This window comes from Octopus sinensis, linkage group LG7, assembly GCF_006345805.1.
Source record: "Octopus sinensis linkage group LG7, ASM634580v1, whole genome shotgun sequence".
NCBI lineage: Eukaryota > Metazoa > Mollusca > Cephalopoda > Octopoda > Octopodidae > Octopus > Octopus sinensis.
Window position 1 is genome coordinate 108,666,386 of NC_043003.1, and position 21,658 is coordinate 108,688,043.

General features: G+C 36.8%; 1 protein-coding gene across 7 annotated transcripts in view; it reads right to left on the reverse strand.

Moving 5' to 3' along the window:
• LOC115214162 (armadillo repeat protein deleted in velo-cardio-facial syndrome) overlaps positions 1–21,658 on the reverse strand; it is a 403,200-nt gene that overhangs the window by 69,528 nt on the left and 312,014 nt on the right. For all 7 annotated transcript variants that reach the window (XR_005000208.1, XR_005000209.1, XM_029783240.2 and 4 more), the window contains one exon: positions 5,778–5,913. Coding sequence is in view for 5 of the 7 variants with exons in the window: in XM_029783240.2 (XP_029639100.1) it covers positions 5,778–5,913 (136 nt within the window). In the remaining 2 variants the exon portion in view is untranslated. The remainder of the gene's footprint in view (positions 1–5,777; positions 5,914–21,658) is intronic.

A 21,658-nucleotide genomic window follows, 5' to 3' on the forward strand; every position in this document is an offset into this window, starting at 1 on the left:
GTCAGTATACAAGTGAAAGAAAAAGCCTTTGAAAATTATGAATAAGTTATGAGAAATAGTGAGTGTGAAATGTGTGCACCCTACTCTACCCTTTTGCACAATGTACAGTGCTAGGATACAATAAATGTGCATTTATGTGGATGGGATTATAATAAAAACAAAACTACCAACCACCTTTTCCCTTCTCTCTCTCTCTCTCTCTCTCACATACCCACAAACCTTTGAATATGGTCATGCCAGCCATGAGGAGATAAAAGAGACTTGTGAGTAATAGCAACGGTACTGGTTAGACTGAGTGTGTGTGTGTGTGTGTGTGTGTGTGTGTAATGGGTTATTCTAAAGAGGAGGGGTGTTGGGTTTAAAATGACAGAGGTGGGAAAGAGAGATTTGGAAGATGAAAAGAGGAGACAGAAACACCACCGACCCCCTTTTAACTCCATCCAAAAAGTAAAAAAAGGAGGGAGTAGAAGTCAATAGTAAAGTAGGGGTACAGAGGAATGATGTGCAAGGTACATTTGATCATGGAGTGACACTACAAAGATTGATAAGGTTCATTTGAGAAGGGGCTGAGCATAGAAAGTTGATAAGGCATATTTAATTGAGTGAGGGCCATATGAGGTTGGTAAGGTTCATTTGATTAAGAGGGTGGCTATAGAAGGTTGGTTAGTTTCATTAGGCAAGGAGGTTACCATGGAATGTTGACACAATCCATTTGATAAGGGGATGGCTTGGAAAGGGTGGAGAGCTTTGTTTTTAAAGGAGGAGGCCACTGAATGTTGATGTACTTTAATTTCATTTATGTGGTGGGGGCAAAATATAAGACAGTGACCAGATGTGAAGTCCGAACTGGAGGCTTTTGCTTAGTCTCAGATCAATTCTGACTCAGCAGGCCTAGAATCAAAAGCGTCTGTTTTAGAGATATGCTTAAGATAGTATTACCAAAGGTGTTGTTCCTTTATTCAGTATGTTCAGTAGGATGAGATTTAACCCTTTCATTACTGCATTTCTGTTGAAAGAACTACCTTTAGTTTTTATCTTTTACTTGTCTCAGTCATTTGATTGTGGGCTTGATGGGGTAACACCTTGAAGGATTCTAGTTGATTGAATCAACCCCAGGGCTTTTTCCTTTTTTTAAGATTAGTACTTATTTTATCGAGCTCTTTTGCTGAATCACTAAGTTACGGGGACATGTGTCTGTGTTTGTCCCCACCATCACCACCACTGCCTGACAACCAGTGAAGGATACAGACACAAATATATATAATTTTAAATTAATAATAAAAGGGTAAAATTTATCAATTAAATTAATTAATTAATCAATCAATTAATTAATAATTTCACCAAGTAGATCGGTACGTTAAAATAACCTTTATAGGTAAAATTATATAAATATTTTATAATTAGGGTTCAGCTGATTGCTTCACCACATACCGAATTTAGAAATAGGAGTTAAAAATTCCTTTTCTACTACTATAAGAATCTCCATGACGATTCTCATGGAAATTTTTATAGTAGTAGAAATGGAATTTTAACTCCTATTTCTAAATTCGGTATGTGATGAAGCAATTAGCTGAACCCTAATTATAATTAAGTTTATAATTATAAAATATTTGTATATATATATGTATACACACAGACATACACACACACATTATATATATATATATCTTTTACTTGCTTCAGTCATTAGACTGCAGCCATGCTAGTGTACTGTCTTCAAGAATTTTTCATTGAATAAATTGACATCAGTGCTTATTTTTTTAAAGTCTGACACTTACTCTATCAGTGGTTTTTGTCAAATCCCCAAGGTATGGGGATGTAAACAAACCAGTACCGGTTGTCAAGTGGTGGTAGGGAACAAACACAGACAATGAGCCACCTTTAGGTTCTGTCTACCAAATCCACTCACAACACCTCAGTAGGTCCAAAGCTATAATAGAAGATACCTTCCCAAGGAGCCAAACAGTGTGACCAAACCCAGAACCTTGTGTTTGGGACGCAAACTTCTTAACACATTTAGTAAAATAACTGTCATTATTAAACTGGTGTTTGGAACAAATTAAATGGAAATTTGATGGAAGATCTTAATTTAGAAAACTTTAAAATAATAAGTTTGTCTCAAAGAATCAAGAGCAGTTTCAGGCCAGTTGGTATCAATAACATTGAGGGAGATTTGGATGTTATTTCTAACAGGTCAGGCAACTATGTAGAGGCACCTCTGTTGGGTCCCTGAAATGGTGTTAATGTAAGATGGAAAATCACCAGTGATAGATTGATCCACTAGAAATAGCGAATCAATCAATCACCAACAAACTCCTTCAATTTAATTGAATACACTTCAGAACCATCCTGTCATGGACTCATTATTACCCTCGTTATCCATGTTGTTTAATGTCCCTTTCCCATGTTGGTGTGGCTTGCACAGTTTGACATGGAGCTGGCCAGCCTCAGATTGATCTATGTTCCAATTGTTTTTGTTTCAGCAGGATTTCTATTGCTGGGTGACCTTCCTAAAGCCACCCACTTTACAGAGTCTGCTGGGTGCTTCTTACAATGCAGCACTGGCTCATGCAAATTATGCAGCACCAGCACAAGTGCATTTTACAGGTATATATAAATATATATATATATAAATATATAAATATATATATAAATATATAAATATATATATATATATATTGTCACGAGTCTTGGTTCCTTGTCCCATTGGTTCAATTAGTCTTTTTTTTCAAGTCAGTAGAATGTTTGATTATACAAAGGCTTCATCATTGTTTGTGCATATTTTAGCTGTTTATCTCCATCCAGGTCAGCTCTGATTATCCAAGAGGATCCAATTTGCAGATATCCTATCACATTTTTCTCCAAGCATAGCGTATGTATTTATATGTATTTACCCAAGGTGAAAATTTTCTGCTTTCTTATTTTTTACAGATGGTATGCTGTGATCTGAGGGAAATTTGTCTGATATTTCTACAAAATCAAGCAACCATAAGATCCTTTGAACTGGATGTAATCCACAAGTCAATTCCAAGCTGTGACTAGAGTCATACTATAGACAGATAAATGGGGTATGCCTATGAACTCTGAATAATGAGTGTGGGTCTGTTTGTCAACATACACATATTCTATAGTGATTTTTTTCTTTTTTACACTTACACACAGAAGCTTATACAGGTGTACGCATCTTACAGGTCTCAGACTTGTTTCATAATTTTCATAAAACTATAAGAACAGCAAAATGAGTGTAACTCATAGAATGAAATACATTCCACATCCAAAGAATATTAAGCTGCTTTAGCTTAGATTATGGATTCCCAGTCATATAATACAATATGTATATGTGTGTGTGTGTGTATCTATATACATGTATTATATATGTATGTATGTATTATATATGTATATATGTGTATGTATTATATGTGTGTGTGTGTGCATAATATATATGTATTATCACCGTGATCGACCAGGCTATCAGATGTTGCAACACATCGCTGGTCACAATGCACTTCGCATTGTTTAACCTTCAAATGACGCCACCCCGTTGGCTAAGCAAGGAGGCCAACACAAGAAAGAGTGAGAGAAAGTTGCGGCGAAAGAGTACAGCAGAGTTCGCCACCATCCCCTGCCAGAGCCTCGTGGAGCTTTAGGTGTTTTCGCTCAATAAACACTCACAACACCCGGTCTGGGAATCGAAACCGCAATCCTACAACCGCGAGTCCGCTGTCCTAACCACTGGGCCATTGCACCTCCACATATATATGTATTATATGTGTGTATAATGTGTGTGTGTGCGTGTGTATAGGTGCATATAATATATATCAGGTTATCCCATAAGTTCTGTCCGATTTTACCTTTTTTAAAACTGAATGAAATTTGATAGTATTTTAGAATGTGTAAGGAATTAAAAATTATTTTTATGCATTTGTGTACATTTAAACTAATTAAATATTATTTTGCAGAATTAAAATTTGATTAAAACTCTTTCTAACATGGAAGTATCCAAAGAGCATTTGAGGCACATAATGCTCTATGAGTACAAAAAAAGGAAACTCTGCAGCCGAAGCGACTCGAAACATACACTCAGTTTATGGGAAAGAATGCTTGAATGAAAGAACTTGCAGAAGATGGTTTGCAAAATTCAGAAGTGGAGATTTCAGCTTTGAAGATGAAGATTGAACAGGACTTCCAGTTGAGTTTGATGAAAAAGTGCCACACCCTAGCAGTTGAGGGAACCTGTGGAAGAGGTAGACCCAAGAAGACCTGGGATGAGGTGGTGAAGCACAGCCTTCGAACATTAGGCCTCACCAAGGCAATGACTAGTGACTGAGACCTTTGGAAATATGCTGTGTTTGAAAAGACCCGGTAAGCCAAGTGAGACCATAACCCATGGCCTATGCAGGGGTATAACCAGTCCACTTATGCATACCTTTCCTTCATTGGACACTAAACTCTGCTTGAGAAGACCTGTTGAGGCAAGTGAAATCGAAATCAAATTCGATGACTGTCATCCGTGCTACTGGTACACAAAGAGCACTATTCAAGCGTGATCGTTGCCAGAGCATCTGACCGGCTTCCATGCCGGTGGCACATAAAAAGCACCATTCGAGCATGATCGTTACCAGCATCGCTTTACTGGCACTTGTGCTGGTGGCACGTGAAAAAACATTAGAGTGAGGTCTGGCTCCTGTGCAGGTGGCATTTAAAAAACACCATTTGAGTGTGGCCGCTGCCAGTACCACCTGACTGGCTCTTGTACTGGTAGCATGTAAAAACACCTACTACACTCACGTAGCAGTTGGCATTAGGAAGGGCATCCAGGTGTAGAAACTCTGCCAGATCAGATTGGAGTGTGGTGCAGCCATCTGGTTTACCAGTCCTCAGTCAAATCGTCCAACCCATGCCAGCATGGAAAGCGGACGTTAAACGATGATGATATATATGATATATATATATTGCCTAAATTAGATACACTCACTCAAATATATGTATACATATATGTGTGTTAGTATATATATATATATATATGGACAGACGTGAACAGCGCAGCAAAGGTTAAAACTTAGATTAAGATATCAACTTGGATATGAGATACATATCTATCCACTCTACCTAGTGTATTGAGTTCTATACCAGGCAATGTTTGTGTTGTGTAAAATATATTATTGAATACATTCTACTACTACAATTACATTATATATATATATATATGTGTGTGTGTGTGTGTGTGTGTGTGTGTGTAATACCATTCTACCACCCACACATTCTACTTCATTCTCATTCCATTTCTTTTCCTAACATCGTCTTTCTTCATTTTCTCCATTTTTACTGTTTTTCTCTGTTTGTTTGTCATATTTTCTGTTGATCACCACACCTTATGACAAGAAAGCTTTACACAGGTAAGCAAATTCCATCAATTTTTAGTCATAACTTGCCTGAAGGGCTTGTGCACTCACAAGCGGAACTCAGAGTCACCAGAAACTGGCTCAACCAAAATATATTATCAGTCTCTACTATGGTATTGAGTACACTTTTCCTGAGTACTCTTTTGTCAGACAGTCAATATAAAATATGTATGCATGTGTGTGTGTGTGTTTAATAAAAAATAGAGGAGAGAAGGTGAAAATAAAAAAATGAAGACAGAGAGAGAGAAATAAAATAAGAAAAAGAAAGTCTAAGGAGCAAAAAGCTAGGAGGAAAATGAAACAAAAAAAAATGAAAAAGTAGAATAGGAAGAGACAAATAAATATAAAAAAGATGAGAGGAAATAAAGAATTTACCTTGTTTTAGCTTTAACATCATCGTCCATAAAACAGAGATGTTGAAGGTAACCAGCCGAGTCTGCTTTGATGGCATCGTTGGGACTGCCAAGGAAATCTATCACCTCCTGCAGATCTGGCTTTCGTAGTCTTGGAGCTGGAAGAGAAACCATGTTATGAGATGAGAGAGAGGGAGAGGGGGAGAGAGATGCAGTGTAAAGATAGGACAAAAGAGAGATGAGTGAAAGAGAGAAGTACAAAGGGAGAGGGAGAGAGAGAGAGAGAAGGGAGTTGATGTAGAGGGAAAGGAAAGAAGAGGGAAGTAGATGAGTAAAAGAGAGACATGAGAGAGAGAGAGAGAGAGGGAGGGAGGGTGAGCTGATGTACAGTGAAAGGAGAGAGAGAGAGAGAGAGAGAGACAGACAGAGAGGGAGAGAGAGAGACTGAAGTAATAAGAGAGTCATTCAGCAGGAAGTAAAAATATTGATTAGTTTATTCAGTCATTGAATATTTCATGGGTTAAGCAACACACACACACACACACACACACACACACACACAAATATACATCTAGACATACATACACTAATACACAAGCACAGTGCTAAACATACACAAGACAATATACACACAGGCAAACAGCAGAGGTAGAGAGATGCCACGAATAAGGGGCTGGAGGTGGGCCCTGGGCTATTCACAAGAAACCGTTGACAATACTTAATAACAGTAGCTTCTTTGAGCAAAGATCGTTATTGCCTGTCCGTGTCTTATTATTGTCTCAGAGGCTTCACTAATCAGTCTGGTGGGAAAGACTGGTGAGATAAAGTTTATTTTAAATTTAACAGCTATTAAGCAGGCAGACAGACACCTCGCTCTATAAATATTAATGTTAGTCAGATGAAAACAAGGTTTTGTACTTCAGTACATAATGAAGCAACGAACGGTAAACAGTTCAGAGTTGGTTGGAATATCAAAATAGACATCAGCTATAAATTGTGATGTATTAAGTGAGGTGAGGCACAAGCATGGCTGTGTGTTTTAACTCTTTTGCGACACAGTGTTTTGGCAGGTGTAGCCCAAAAAGACCAACATTTTTTTCTGAGATTGATATTGATGAGGTCATGTAGAAAACAAATGATAAATTGCCTAAAAGTGTGTGTGTATAATATATATATATATATGTATGTATGTATTATGTGTGTGTGTGTGTGTGTATAATATATATATATGTGAGTGTGTGTATATCTTGAAATACTAAAGAGTAAATTTACTCAATAAAATTGCCATTGGCTTCAACCGTGGCCTCCATGCAACTTCGGAATCTCTTGCAGCTCTTCTGGATGGTCACCTTGTTTAATTTGGTGAATGCTGCCATGATCCTTGCCTTCGGTTCATCTTTGGTGTTACAAGGAGTTTTGTTGGTCTCTTGCTCAACTGCACCCCACATATAATAACCAAAGGGGTTGCAGTCTGGGAAGTTAGGTGGCCAGATGTTAAGGGTAATGTGGTTGCAGAAATTGTCTGGCAGCTGTGACTGGGTTCTCCTGCTTGTGTGGAATGGTGCAGTGTCCTGCTGCCAGATGCAGGGTCTTCCAGCAGCCAGGTAAAAGTTTTATATCTTATCTACAGAAAGATGATCCCTGACTGGCTATTATCGCACTTCAAAACATTTGTTTCATTGGGCAGATGTATTAGACTCAAAATCTTTTCAGCTTGTATTGCTCAGGCTGATGAATAAGCCCAGGTGCCACAAGAGGGTTAAAAAGCTTTACGAGTGGATTGACACCTGTCAAACGCAGGTGTGGCTGTGTGGTCAGAAGTCTGCTTCCCAATTACAGGGTTCCAGACTCTGCATGGCTCCTTGAGCAAGTGTCTTCTACTATAACCCTGGCTGCCCAAAGCCTTATGCATGGATTTTGTAGGCAGAAACTGAAAGAAGCTAGTCTGTGAGGTCTTAGTGTTTGTCCCTACCACCACTTGATAAACAGTGTTGGTTTGTTTATATCCTAGTAAAAAGAGGCTAATAGAACAAGTACCAAAGACTTAAAAATAAAAAGCACTGGGGTTTTGTTCAGCTAAGCCCCTTCAAGGCAGTGCCCTGTGCATGTGGGTAAACATTTGTCTTAATGTGATAGAAAATGAACATCCCTGTCATACAAGCAATGTTGTTAGTTTCCAGTCTTCCATGAGAAAGATGCCTAGCTTTTGGGAAATATTACCTTGCTTGGAAACAGATGGTGGTTGGTGACAGGAAGGGTGTATCACTTCAGAAACTCAACCTCAATGAATTCTGTTCAACCCATGCAAGCATCATCATCATTTAATGTCCGTTGTCCATGCTGGCATGGGTTGGACCAAGCATGGAAAGTAAATGTTAACCACTGATGATCATAATGAATTATTACTTTAACCCTTTTGATAACAACCCACCTGAGACGGCCCCTGATTCTATGATACAAACATTGGCTTAATAGTGACAGTTATTTCACTAAATTATTCTCCAAACCAACTGAAACAAAGGCAGCGTATTTTAACAGAAATATAGAAGCAAAAGGGTTCAGCAATGTAAATTTTTTTTTTAAGCCACAACATAAAATTGTGAATGAAAGAAGTTAATTATTCCAATCTGGCTGAACAAACAGCAATAAAAGGGAAAAAATTCTGTATTCTGACCACAGAAAGTTCATTTCTGTATCTAAAGAACAGAAATCTATTTGATTAGTGAATGCTTTCAAGTGGAGTTATTTAGCGAAAACCGTATCTTTAATATGGAAACCCCTTTACAAAATCTTAGGGCTGCATTTGCTTTTATTATAACATCCATTGTTCCATACTTGCGTCAGACAGACTGTAATGAAGCATAGTTTCAATGGCTGGAGGACATTCCTCCCTATGTCCAGACATGTTTCCACACAATATTGGAAAAATATGACACTGTTTGTATGACAGTGACACAACTATTATACACACACACACAAAAACATAATAAGCATCTTTCAAGTTTGCCAACCAAAACCACTCGCAAGGCTTTGTGCAATCATTTGTGCAGGCCGTTGAGCAAAATCCGAATGCTCATACATCGTCTTCGACAGGAGAGTCCATTATTATTATTAGTGATAGAAACAGTATAAATAGCAAAAGGCTATCTTTATATCCAGCTTATGTGGGTGTTTTGTTAGGACACTGAATATTGCTGTATTCGCCTTCAGAAGTCCTCTCATATTGATGCATGGTACATAAAAGCATTCATATTTATATCCTGGATAAACAAGAATTGACAAGTGTTTGCACTGAGCCTTATGAAGGAGATGACAGAGGACTGAGATATGTCACACATTGCTGTGCTCAGGGAAGACCTGATCACCACAACAGTATTGAGATCTCAAAAACAAGGTACCATGTAAAAAGGACTGGTGCCACCGCTACATAAAAAGCACTGGTGCTGGTACCACGTAAAAAGCACTCAGCACACTCTGTAAAATCATTTGTGTTAGAAGGGCATCCAGCTGAAGAAACCAAGCCAAAACAGACTATGGGATCTGGTGCAGCCCTTCGCCTTGCCAGTTCCTGTCAAACCATCCAACCCATACCAGCATGGAAAACGGATGATGATGATAATCATGATGACACTGTAGAGACACAGTTTGCTAAGAGTTTGGAGAAAACGACTGAAAAGAATAAATCCAGGACAACCTGCAGTGCCATCTGCAGGTTTCAATTTAACTTGAACTTGACATGTTATATAAAATTCCATTAAACCCTTTTGATACTAAATAATAGAATCTCCCTGTATCAAAGTGATCTAAATTCAAATTGCAGACTTCAGTGCTTTTTGGTACCATGCATCCATATAAGAGGACTTGTCAAGGTGGGTACTGCAGAATTTGGCATTCTAACCAAACATCCACATTAAGTTGGATATAAAGATTGCCATTTGGTATTAACACTGCTTCTGTTGATAATAATTATTTTTTAAATAAACCTGTTGGCTATATGTGACATCAGTGCCCGAAAAAAATCCATGTAACTCTATACATCGTTGGCAGAAAGACTTGGCTAATTAATATGCAGCAAGCGAAGAGACAGTATGTTGAAATCACATGATCTGGTAGTTCTGTTGTCAACAGCAGTCAATTCTTGTTTATCCAGGACTAGCAGTATCGCCCGGCGTTGCTCAGGTTTGTAAGGGAAATAACTATAAAGCATTTTTAGAGAGTTATAGCCAAAAAATAGCAAAAAAATGGAAAAAAAATGATGGTAAATTTTTTTTTGAGAGTAAAAAAAGGTTGAGTTGCGTCCCCTAGACAGTCTGTGGTTTGTTTTTTTTGATTCTCGACCCCATGTCGAATTTATCGATTTTTTTCAGAACTGGGGGAACTTTTCAAAATTTTCGCTGCGTTAGTTTTGAATTATGACATTGGGCTATGTGTGTGTCAAGTTTCATCAGAATCGGTTGAAAGCCATGGTCAGAGTGAGGGTACGAGAAAACAGACACACAGAAACACGCACAGACAAACTGCCGTTTATATAGAGAGAGATATAAATATGAATGCTTTTATGTACCATGCATCAATATGAGAGGACTTCTGAAGGCGAATACAGCAATATTCAGTGTCCTAACAAAACACCCACATAAGCTGGATATAAAGATAGCCTTTTGCTATTTATACTGTTTCTATCACTAATAATAATAATGGACTCTCCTGTCGAAGACGATGTATGAGCATTCGGATTTTGCTCAACGGCCTGCACAAATGATTTGTTTCAAGTGATCAAATGTTCATGCCACGCATCAGCTCATTCTCTGCATCGAGTCAACATTGTCTGAATAAGTGCAATGTGTGCCACACATCAGGTGTTGAAGTGATTGCAGAGCAATTGGGAATGAAATGTCTTGCTCAAGAACACAACACATCACCAGGTCTAGGAATTGAAATCAGGATTGCTAGATCATGAGTGCAACACCCTAACCACTAAGTCATGCACCCTCACAAATACTCCTACTATTACTACTGCTCTAGTAAAAATGATAATTATTATTATTATTTCATGTTAGCACAAGTCAGCTACCATTGCAATAAATACGTAGCACATTGTTAAACTAAGTCTCCCAAATCTGGATAACTTTCAAACAAAACCCACTTATCCAGATTGAAGTTTAAGAGTATTGCTCGTTTTTAGACGGAGCTGATTGAGATAAAACAAGATTAATACATGTTGCCAATGCAATATCTGCAAGAGGATTTGAAATCAGCAGTCCACCAAGTTAATCTTTCACTCATACAATACCTTATTCATGCAGGAATTAAAAACAAAACAAAGAAAATAATCTTCTGATTTTGATATCCAATATTAGCAAGGAAGGTCTTCTTATAAAGATTATTTAGTGACTATACAACAAATAAAAATTAACAAATGAAGACAATATTGAGGTGAATTACATTGTATTAAAGAACTTTCATTATTGTAATTCTGTTGAAATACACTGACTTTGCTTGAATTTATTTGGAAAATAATGAAGAATTTCACAAAATAATTTTGTCATTATTACACTGGTGTTTTGAACAAAATTTAATATGAAATTTTGAAGGAAGGTTTTAATTTAGATCACTTTAAAAGAGAAAATCTATTTTACTGAGCCAATGGTGGTCTCAGCTGGGTTAGTATTGAAAGGTTTAACCCCTTTGTTATAATATTTCTGTTGAAATACATTGCCTTTCTTTCATTTATTTTGAAAATAATGAAGGAATTCATAAAATAACTGTCATTATTAAAATGGTGTTTGGAAGAGAAATTAACATGAAATTTTGACTGAAGGGTTTAATTTAAATCCTTTTAAACAGGAAGTTTGTGGCACAGAACCAGGAGTTGTAGTCTCAGGTGGCTTGAAATCAAAAGAGTTAAAACTGGGATATATTTGGATCAGAATAATTTCTTGAAAATGTTACAAAATGTGTCACCATTTTTTTCAGTATTGATAAAGAGGGTCGTTAATGATTGCCGAAAGCAATGATTCAGTACATGCAAATTTCATTGTATCAATTCTTTCATTCACGCTAGAATGTGGAGAGAAGCTTTTGAAAATATGAATAGTTTTGATGCCCTTCAATCCAGTTAAATGCAACACTGTCCATTTTGGTCAGAAGTAGGGATAAACATCCAGCTATAGAAACCCTGCCAGAACAGACAATGGAGCCTGGTGTGCCCCCCCCCCCGACCAGTTCCAATAAAACTGTCCAACTTATGCCAGGAAAATGAATGTTAAATGATGATGGTGAGCATTCATGAACTGAAGACTCACTAAAGTTGGCTTTTTTTTTTACAAATGTGTAGATAAATATGTTTGTTTTGTTTTGAAGGATAAGAAAAGAAGTGATTTTTTAAAATCTCTTTTCATTTTTTCTTTTTATCTGATTAATAACTACTTGCACATATTGTCTGGCTGATAAAGTTCAAAAGATTTAACATCCCATCATCTTTAACACTCTATGTAGGGCTAGCAAAACAAATGAAACAAGGAAAGTACATTCTAAAAACAAAAGACTGAAGTGTACCCCATTGAAAGGATTTATATATCACCCGTGTCATCTATATCAACCAGACTATTGGATGTTATGCATCACTGGTCACAATGCACTTCTAATTTTTTACTGATTGCATCATTCTTTTCCATCTTAGTCCAAATAGTTTAACTAAACCATTTTCCCACCAGCATGGAGGATTTACTTTGAAAACACTTTCCTTCCAGACCCCCTAGGGAGCTGGCTGAACCAAAGTAAGCATTTGTTCTACTCACCTACTTAAAAATATATATTCTTTTTCTTTGTCTCTTGTTCAAAACGCTTCCTTTCAGATACACAGGCATATACACATGCGTGTATACACAAACACACACTCACTTTCTCCCCATTCCTCTCCCTCTTTTCCTACTCTATACACTCCACATTACTCTTCTTTCCCCCCCCTCTCTCTCTCCACCCCAACCAATTCACTAATACTATAAAAAGAGACAAATCCCATCACAAAATTTAAATCTGAAGAATCTATTGGAGTAGATGAAAGCGCCTATATGTGATTTATAAAAACATATGATATGTTAATAGATATTTGTAATGTACAACCATCCAGATCTCTGAATACATTATTTTTTCTAATATATATATATATATATATATTATATATATATATATATATATATAAGATTAGGCAATCACTTTAGTAAGGTCTAACTAAAATATAAAATTAAAATGTTTGGCTGTGAACCAACTATTGCATTATGCTGTAGGAAGTCTACAAAAGGGATTCTATTAAAACAGAAGTGGCTCAGAACACTGAAATACTGTGGGTGTGTGGAGGGAGATATTCTTTCCTCTTTCGACAATCAATAAAATAAACAGAACCATTGCATAATGGGAAAAAAATATCTTTACAAAATGTTTTGTCATTTTTACTGAAATGCACAGCCTTGAATGCCTTTATACAGAATATTTGAAGAGAATCATCTACACCAAAGATCTCGTTAAAATAAAATTAATCCTTTTGATTCCAACTGTCTGATTCCAACCTTGGTTCTAAGATACAAATTTCCTGTTTAAAAGCAATCTAAATTAAAACCTATCAAAATTTCATCTTAATTTGTGCTTTCAAACACCAGCTTGATAATGGCAAAGTCATTTAACTAAATTCTTCATTTTTCTCAAAATTAATTGAAACAAAAGCAGTGTATTTCCAACAGAAATATGGTAGTAAGAATGGGTTAAGGAATGGATTTCAAAACAGGCTATTATCTATATAAAATAGGAATGAAAGTGAAATTAATCTTTTCAAAAACAAAGACCCATAGATTCAGTTTTCAACTCCACCTTCTGTACCACAAAGTGAATTTGATTTAACCTTTTTAATTCCAAACTGTTTGTGACAACCCTGGATATGATACAAATTTCCTGTTTCAAAATGAACTGAATTAAATCCTATTAAAATTTGCTTTCAGTATATGCTCCCAACACACGCATAATAATGACAAATTGGTTTTACGAAATCTTCCATTATTTTTAATGTTATTCGGAAAGAAAATAGCAGTATATTTAGACAGAAATATGGTAACAAAAGGGTTAATCTTACCCTGGATAGAACAACAATCCTGTCTATCACATTTAATATATCATTGTCATCAAGAACATTTTGATCTCAATTAAAATGTGGTTATTGATGATAATGAGGGACTCTCTCACAGTTACACAACATATGAGAAAAAGCAATCAAATAACCTTCAAGTTACATTTTACTATATCAAAGCGAGAGGGAAAAATAACATATTAGATAATATATAAGTCCAGTAACAGATAATATATACCAATACAAAACGTTTAAAACCCCAGATGGCAGTAGCTAGCATATGTCTTTGGTTATTAAGTGTGATAGATCAGCATTGTTAACCAGGGACTTAAACAGCAATATTTCAACACAGCAGGCTTCTCCATGTTGAATTGATCTTCTATACACTGAAATGACTTTCAACTCCAACTAATCCTTTGAAATATGTAACACATGCTGTCTTTGTACAAGTTATACAGCATTTCTAAATAAACTAGAGCACTACTTAGTAAATCACATGCACCATCATCATCATCATCATCATTATTATCGTTGTTATTGTTTGAAGTATAACAAAAACACCCAACCACCAATTTTAGCCAGGGTCACAGGCTCTCAACCCGACCATAAATATTGTGTTCTTTCTTTTGTTTATATCAGAAGTGGAACACATGCATCTTTAATGCCACAGGCAGCCTTCAGAAAGAAGTACAAGGTCTGAAGAGAAATTACACTTGCAATACATTTTTGTCAAGTTAATTTACATTTAAAGCTCATCTTTGTCAACTAATTGCACTCTTGTGATTACTCGTTTAATCCTCTTCTTATTTCTATCGAGACAAACTGCCTCGAAGATTTTAGTAAAAATAGCCCATTATTAAGCTGGGCATGAGCTGGCAAAATCATTAGCATCCTGGGAAAAAAAAAAAAACCCTGCAATTCTGAATCTTTACATTCTAGTTTCAACTGTGGTCGATGGCATCATGTAAACTTCCCTCCGAAACCCGTTGGCCTTGAGCTTGCACCAGAAATCTTTATTTAGCTGGAGTTTAGAACATAAATTAACAGGAAATTTTGCTGGAAGGTTTTTAATTTGGAAGTGTGAATCATAGAACCAAGGATGGTGATGGGCAGGTTGGCATCAAAAGTGCCAAAGTAATTTTCTCTAAAACATAAACAGGCAGGCATGGCTGTATGGTAAGAAGCTGCATCCGACCACATGGTTCAGGGCTCAGCCCCACTGAAGGCAAGTGTCTTCTACTACAGCCTCCAACCAACCAAAGCCTAGTGAGTGGATTTGGTAGACGGAAACTGAAAGAAGCCTGTTGTATTTAGTGTGTATGTGTTTGTCCCCACACCACTGCTTGACAACCTGTACTAGTCTGTTTACTTACTCATAACTTAGCAATTAGCAAAAGAGACTGATACAATAAGTACCAGACCTTGAAAAAGATAAGTACTAGGGCCAATGCAGTTCTTTAAGCATTCTCCAAAATGGTGCCACAGCATGGCCACAATCAAATGATTAAAACAAGTAAATATCTTAACAGAGAGAAAAGAAAAAGAAAAAAGTAGAGTAGGTGCTTATTCTGACAATTCAGTTTTTCATGTTTTGTTATAGTTTTTAAAGATAAATTGTATTTTATGAAATAGGTTTAACAACATTTGAATTGTTTTTTAACCCTAAATAGCCCTGGCTCCTAACATGGTTTATTTAATTTGCTGTAATTTTGTGGTGGAAATAACTGGACAGAATTGGTATTGAAACCTGGGGCTAAATGACAGCCTTATAACAAATCTTCAAGTGTAGAGATCTGAGCTTATAACATAACACAGGCTACTAATTTCTGCTAAGTTTAAAACTCACGGCTGATCTTGACACATAAATACGATAATACCTGATGGGATTAAGAGCATGAAAATTGTAAATAAAAGATTTCTGATCATGCTAGAAATGTATTAAGAACATTCTTGAATGTTGCTGTTGTTGATGACGATGGTGATGATGTGATATTTAAAAATAAAACAAAATTTCATTTCTATATTCACGAGATGAGGAATTATGTACATTATTTCCATTTGACGGATATTTGTCCTCATCTTGTTTGTTGTTAACACAATGTTTTGGCCTTTATACTTTCCAGCCTGATGAAGGCTGGATGGGAATATATCAGCTAAAACGTTGTGTTAACAACAAACAAGATGAGGGACAAATATCCGTCAAATGTAAATAATGAAATTTCCATCCATGCTGTTATTTATCTAATTTTATAACCTCAAACAAATTAAAGAGCCTGGGTTGTGTGTGAATGAGAGAGAAGGGGAGAGAAGAGGTGGTGGGGGAGCTTAGGAAAACAACATCTCAGTTTCCATGTTAATAGTTTCAAATTGCCCATTTTCCAGGAAGGTCTCTAATTCTCAATGGGTCAGTGAATGTATCCTTTAGTCTAAGTGCATGCACACAGAGACCTACAAACACTTCCTATTAAATGGAAAAGCAGACAAACATCTGGGAATACATTCCAAAGAAAGCACTTATATATATCCCCATCGATATCCTTTAGAAGCCTTGACTGAAGTTCAGCACATCTCAGATGTAAGACCTGAGACGCTCACAGCTGGTTGGCCACGGCTTTCTTTAACCCTTTCATTGCTATACATGAAGAGACTGACAATGCACAGCAGTAGATATTTCCAATATTTATAGGCGCAGGAGTGGCTGTGTGGTAAGTAGCTTGCTTACCAACCACATGGTTCCGGGTTCAGTCCCACTGCGTGGCACCTTGGGTAAGTGTCGTCTACTATAGCCTTGGGCTGACCAAAGCCTTGTGAGTGGATTTAGTAGACAGAAACTGAAAGCAGTCCGTCGTATATATGCATATACATGTGTGTGTATATATGTTTGTGTGTCTGTGTTTGTCCCCCCAACATCGCTTGACAACTGATGGTGGTGTGTTTACGTCCCCGTAACTTAGCGGTTCGGCAAAAGAGACCGATAGAATAAGTACTAGGCTTACAAAGAATAAGTCCTGGGGTCGATTTGCTCGACTAAAGGCGGTGCTCCAGCATGGCCACAGTCAAATGACTGAAACGAGTAAAAGAGTAATATAATCAAGACTTGAGAGGTTTAATATACTTTGAACACTTTCGTAAGGCAGGTCTCAGGTAAGATAGGATTAAAAATTTTGAGCAAAATTGACCAGGGATACTCAGCAGCTATAACAACAACAACAATCTCTGCATAATCCGTGTGGTGTCTGTCTTCTCCCATTCCTCTTCTATGAGAACTAAATAGAACAACTTCTCTGCTTCTTGTTGTCAGTTATGCTGTTTTAATTGTATTCTGCTAAATCCAATAATGTTCCAAGCATTAAATTTTAAACAAATTACCACATAAATGCACTGATTTTAAATAGCGACATTTACACTTCAGATCTAAAAACCCTCATCACCCCTTGATCTAAAAACCCTAATCACCCCTTACCTTGGGAAAAGGGTTATGTTCTTCTTACTTAGAATTCACAGTTTACTATTTACTGGTGTATAAAACTCCTACTTTTTTGTGGAAAAAACAAATTTAATATGTTTCATCATATATTTGGTATCCCATCTATAATACAGTTGCATTAGATGGCTGGCAATTATTTGTTATTACGTTTATATATTTGTTTTGCAAGATTTTTGATGTGAAATCCTGTGTTGAAACACATGTTGTATTTAGGAATGGTCATTTTGCCAGTTTAGCCAATAAAAAAACACACACACTAACTAAACATAGACACACATAGAGATATACTCATGTGCAAATTAAGACATACAATAGAAATACAAAATGGCTGACAGTTAGTAAGGAGAGACACACAAATAAGAAAGAAGAAAGCAAAGGACCACTGATGCGGTCACAGGAGTGTGACGAAAAAACTCTGGCCGAAATAAGATTAATGTAAAAAATAAATAAAGCTGAAGCAAAGTAACACCAAATATGTAGTGAGTGTGTATTTATTGGCTAAACTGGCAACATGACCATTCCTAGATACAACAATAATTTTTCGTTATATTTAAGAATGAAAACCCCCACATCTTATATGCTGGTATATACAGTAAGAAAAATAAAGACAAAGAATCACAAAATACAATACTTCTTAGATTAGAGAGTGAGTTTTTATTTGCATGAGTACAAATTCTGCTATTGGTATTATATTTAAATGGATATCAACAACACAAGTTAAAACTATCCCAAGATAGAAAATTATATGTAAAACATTTCAGTAAATCATTTACTATTCCCATTTTGCTACCCATTTGAATGTTGTGCAATTTTGAGAGAAAACAAAATATCCTTATATTCAAATCAATTACTAGTGGTGGTCAGCAGTTATAGTAAGTATCTGAAAAGCATAAAGTCTGACACAGGTGAGGTTCTGATTGCATGCTTTGGATGACATAGGACATCATGCATTGAAACTTCATCACAGATGAGCCATTGCAAAGCTTTTTTTTTTTTTTTGGCCATGGCCTAGTGGTTAGAGCAGCGGAATCGCGGTCGACAGATTGCGGGTTCGAATCTCGGACTGGACGATGTGTGTGTTTATGAGTGAAACACCTAAGCTCCACACGGCTCTGGCAGAAGGTAATGGCAAAACTTCTGCTGACTCTTTCACCACAACTTTCTCTCACTCTTTCCTCCTGCATCTTGCAGCTCACCTGCGATGGACCAGCGTCCTGTCCAGGTGGAGAACCTAGAAACCGGCCCTTATGAGCCAGGCATGGCTTGAGAAGGAACAAACATTGCAAAGCTATGGAGAAAGTAAACACCATTCAAATCTCTTTTTGGTGAGCTGAAGTGAAGCTCCTCTTTCTATTTAATATTTGAAAGATACAGGCATGGCTGTGTGGTTAAGAAGCTTGCTTCCCAATGACAGGGACATGGGTTCAAGTCCCACTACATGACACCTTAGAAATTTTTTTTCTAAAATAGTTCCAGGCCAGCCAAAGTCTTGTATGTAGATTTGGCCAACAGAAAAGAAGCCTGTCCTATACATGTATATCTATATATGTATGTGAGTGTACATGTATATCTATATATGTATGTGTGTGTGTGTGCATGTATATCTATATATGTATGTGTGTGTGTGTGCATGTATATCTATATATGTATGTGTGTGTGAGTACATGTTTGCTCCTTCTCGTCTCAACATACCATGAGTCGTAAACAAGGGTCAGATGAGCAGAATCATTCATTTCTAATTTTCTGCAAAAACATGTCTGACCATTTTGCTTTGCAAACAGGTAAGGGTTGTTGACAGGAAGGGCATCCAGCCACAGAAAATCTGCCTCAATAAACTCCTTCCAACCCCAGCAAGTATGGAAAAGTGGATGCTATTATGATGATGATGATGATAATGATTTGAAAAGTTTAGAATCAGAAATAGTGAACTTTAGAGAAATATTTGCTCTCAAGTCATCTACAATACAGAAATTTTTATCATCTTACAATAATGCTAACGGGGGGGGGGGGGGGCGTTGAAATAACAAAGTAAAAAAAAAAGCATTTTGTTATTAAAGGTTTTATAATGAGGATATTTTTAGTGAGAGAAAAATTCCAAGTTCATATTGTTTAGTTATAAACCCTGTCAAAAGATTTTTGTCAGAATCTCCTGATACATGGCTTAACAAGAAAAAGAAGAAAGGAGAGGAGAATCTAAATGCTTCCAATTGAGTCCCTTACCACAATTATCATGCCCATAATTATTAATGATATCATCATCATCATCATCATATATAAAAAAAAATTTTATTACAAGAATATTGAAATTCCTCACTGTTGACTAAAAGTTATTTTGCAGTGACATTTTAATTTTAGGGCAGTTAAAAGGGGTTCACTCCTTATTGAAAGGTTATCTTGCCTGCCCACTGACTTCCACAGATTCCCATGTGTAAAAAATAAAAGGAAAATTTTCGAAGCTCTAAGAAAATATTATCGAAGAAAAGAGAATGAAAATGGAAGTGAAACAATATCTTAATTATTATTTTACTCTTTTACTTGTTTCAGTCATGTGACTGTGGCCATGCTGGAGCACCACCTCTAGTCGAGCAAATCGACCCCAAGACTTATTCTATGTAAGCCTAGTACTTATTCTATCGGTCTCTTTTGCTGAACCGCTAAGTTACGGGGGCGTAAACACACCACCATCGGTTGTCAAGTGATGTTGGGGGGACAAACACAGACACACAACACATATATATATATATATATATATATATATATATATATATATATACATACGACAGGCTTCTTTCAGCTTCCATCTACCAAATCCACTCACAAGGCTTTGGTTGACCTGAGGCTATAGTAGAAGACACTAGCCCAAGGTGCCACGCAGTGGAACTGAACCTGGAACCATGCAGTTCGTAAGCAAGCTACTTACCACACAGCCACTCCTACACCCATTGCATATTTTTCCTCATCTTCCTATCATTTTTTTTAATGCAGATAAGGCTTGGTAGTATAGTTAAAGACATTTTCTTCCCAACCATGTGGTTTCAAATTCAGTCCACCTTGAGCCAGTGTGACAAGCTGACGTGGGACACAAAAACTCATTGTGTATATAATATATATATATATATATATATATATATATACATATATTTAAAGTGGAAAATAAACAGCAGTACCACACAACTCATTCATATATTTGAGTTATATTCATATTACTTTCATGGACATGCAAAAAATTTTTTTTAAATAGCCAGCTCCTTGGACATTCGGATGTGAACCAGTTATTTATACATATTTTGTGGGGACAGGCAGATGTACAATTACTATTGTACGTGTTACAATTTTATGCACAACACACACAGAGGTGTATCTCTACCACATCATCAATCAGTTGATGGAAGAGGGTTAACTACAAAGGATATACTGAGGAAAGCAGAATCTGATATTTACAGAAAAGGAATAGAATAGAATGTTGTGTTAGTGGTGTCTGTTTCAAAGACAGTGAAGGGATACGGCCCTTCAAAATAAACCTAAAAATTTGCAGGACTACAACATAGTGCTACAGATCTTACTTATATTCAACTGTTTTTGAGGCACAGCAAGATAAATTCTCAATGTGCCATTGCTAGAAGCCTATCTGAGCCTATTAGTCAATTGCAGGTTGGACAGGGAGCTAATGTAGTCAGGTAATTAGCCCTAACCACTGGCACTTGGTGGGACTGGAATTCAGAACACAAGGAGACTGAATAGCTACTGCAAACTATCTCATTAAATGCTCCAACAGATCTGTCCATCTACAGTCCTGGATTAGCACTTTATCAACCAATGTTGAAATGAGCAAAAGTGAAGTTGACCCTGGTAGGATATGAAGTAGATTTAGCTCTTTACTCTTCATATTACTCTGTCAAATATGCTTGTTTGTTTCTGTTGAATTAATCCTGCATTATCTCATAGCTTTGAGAGATTTCAATGATGCGGTTGTTTAGTTCTAGAACGACATTGTAGGATTGAGGTGAGAAGCTGGATCTGGCCAGTTTGAATGCTAAAGGGTTAATATGGATATATAATTGTTTCAATTTTTGGCACAGGAGCAGCAGGCACATAAAAAGCACCATCCGAACGTGGCCGATGCCAGCGCTGCCTGGACTGGCTTCTGTGCCGGTGGCATGTAAAAAGCACCAACTGATCGTGGCTGCTGCCAGCCTCCCCTGGCACCTGTGCCAGTGGCATGTAAAAAGCACCCACTACACTCATGGAGTGGTTGGTGTTAGGAAGGGCATCCAGCTGTAAAAACACAGCCAGATCAGAC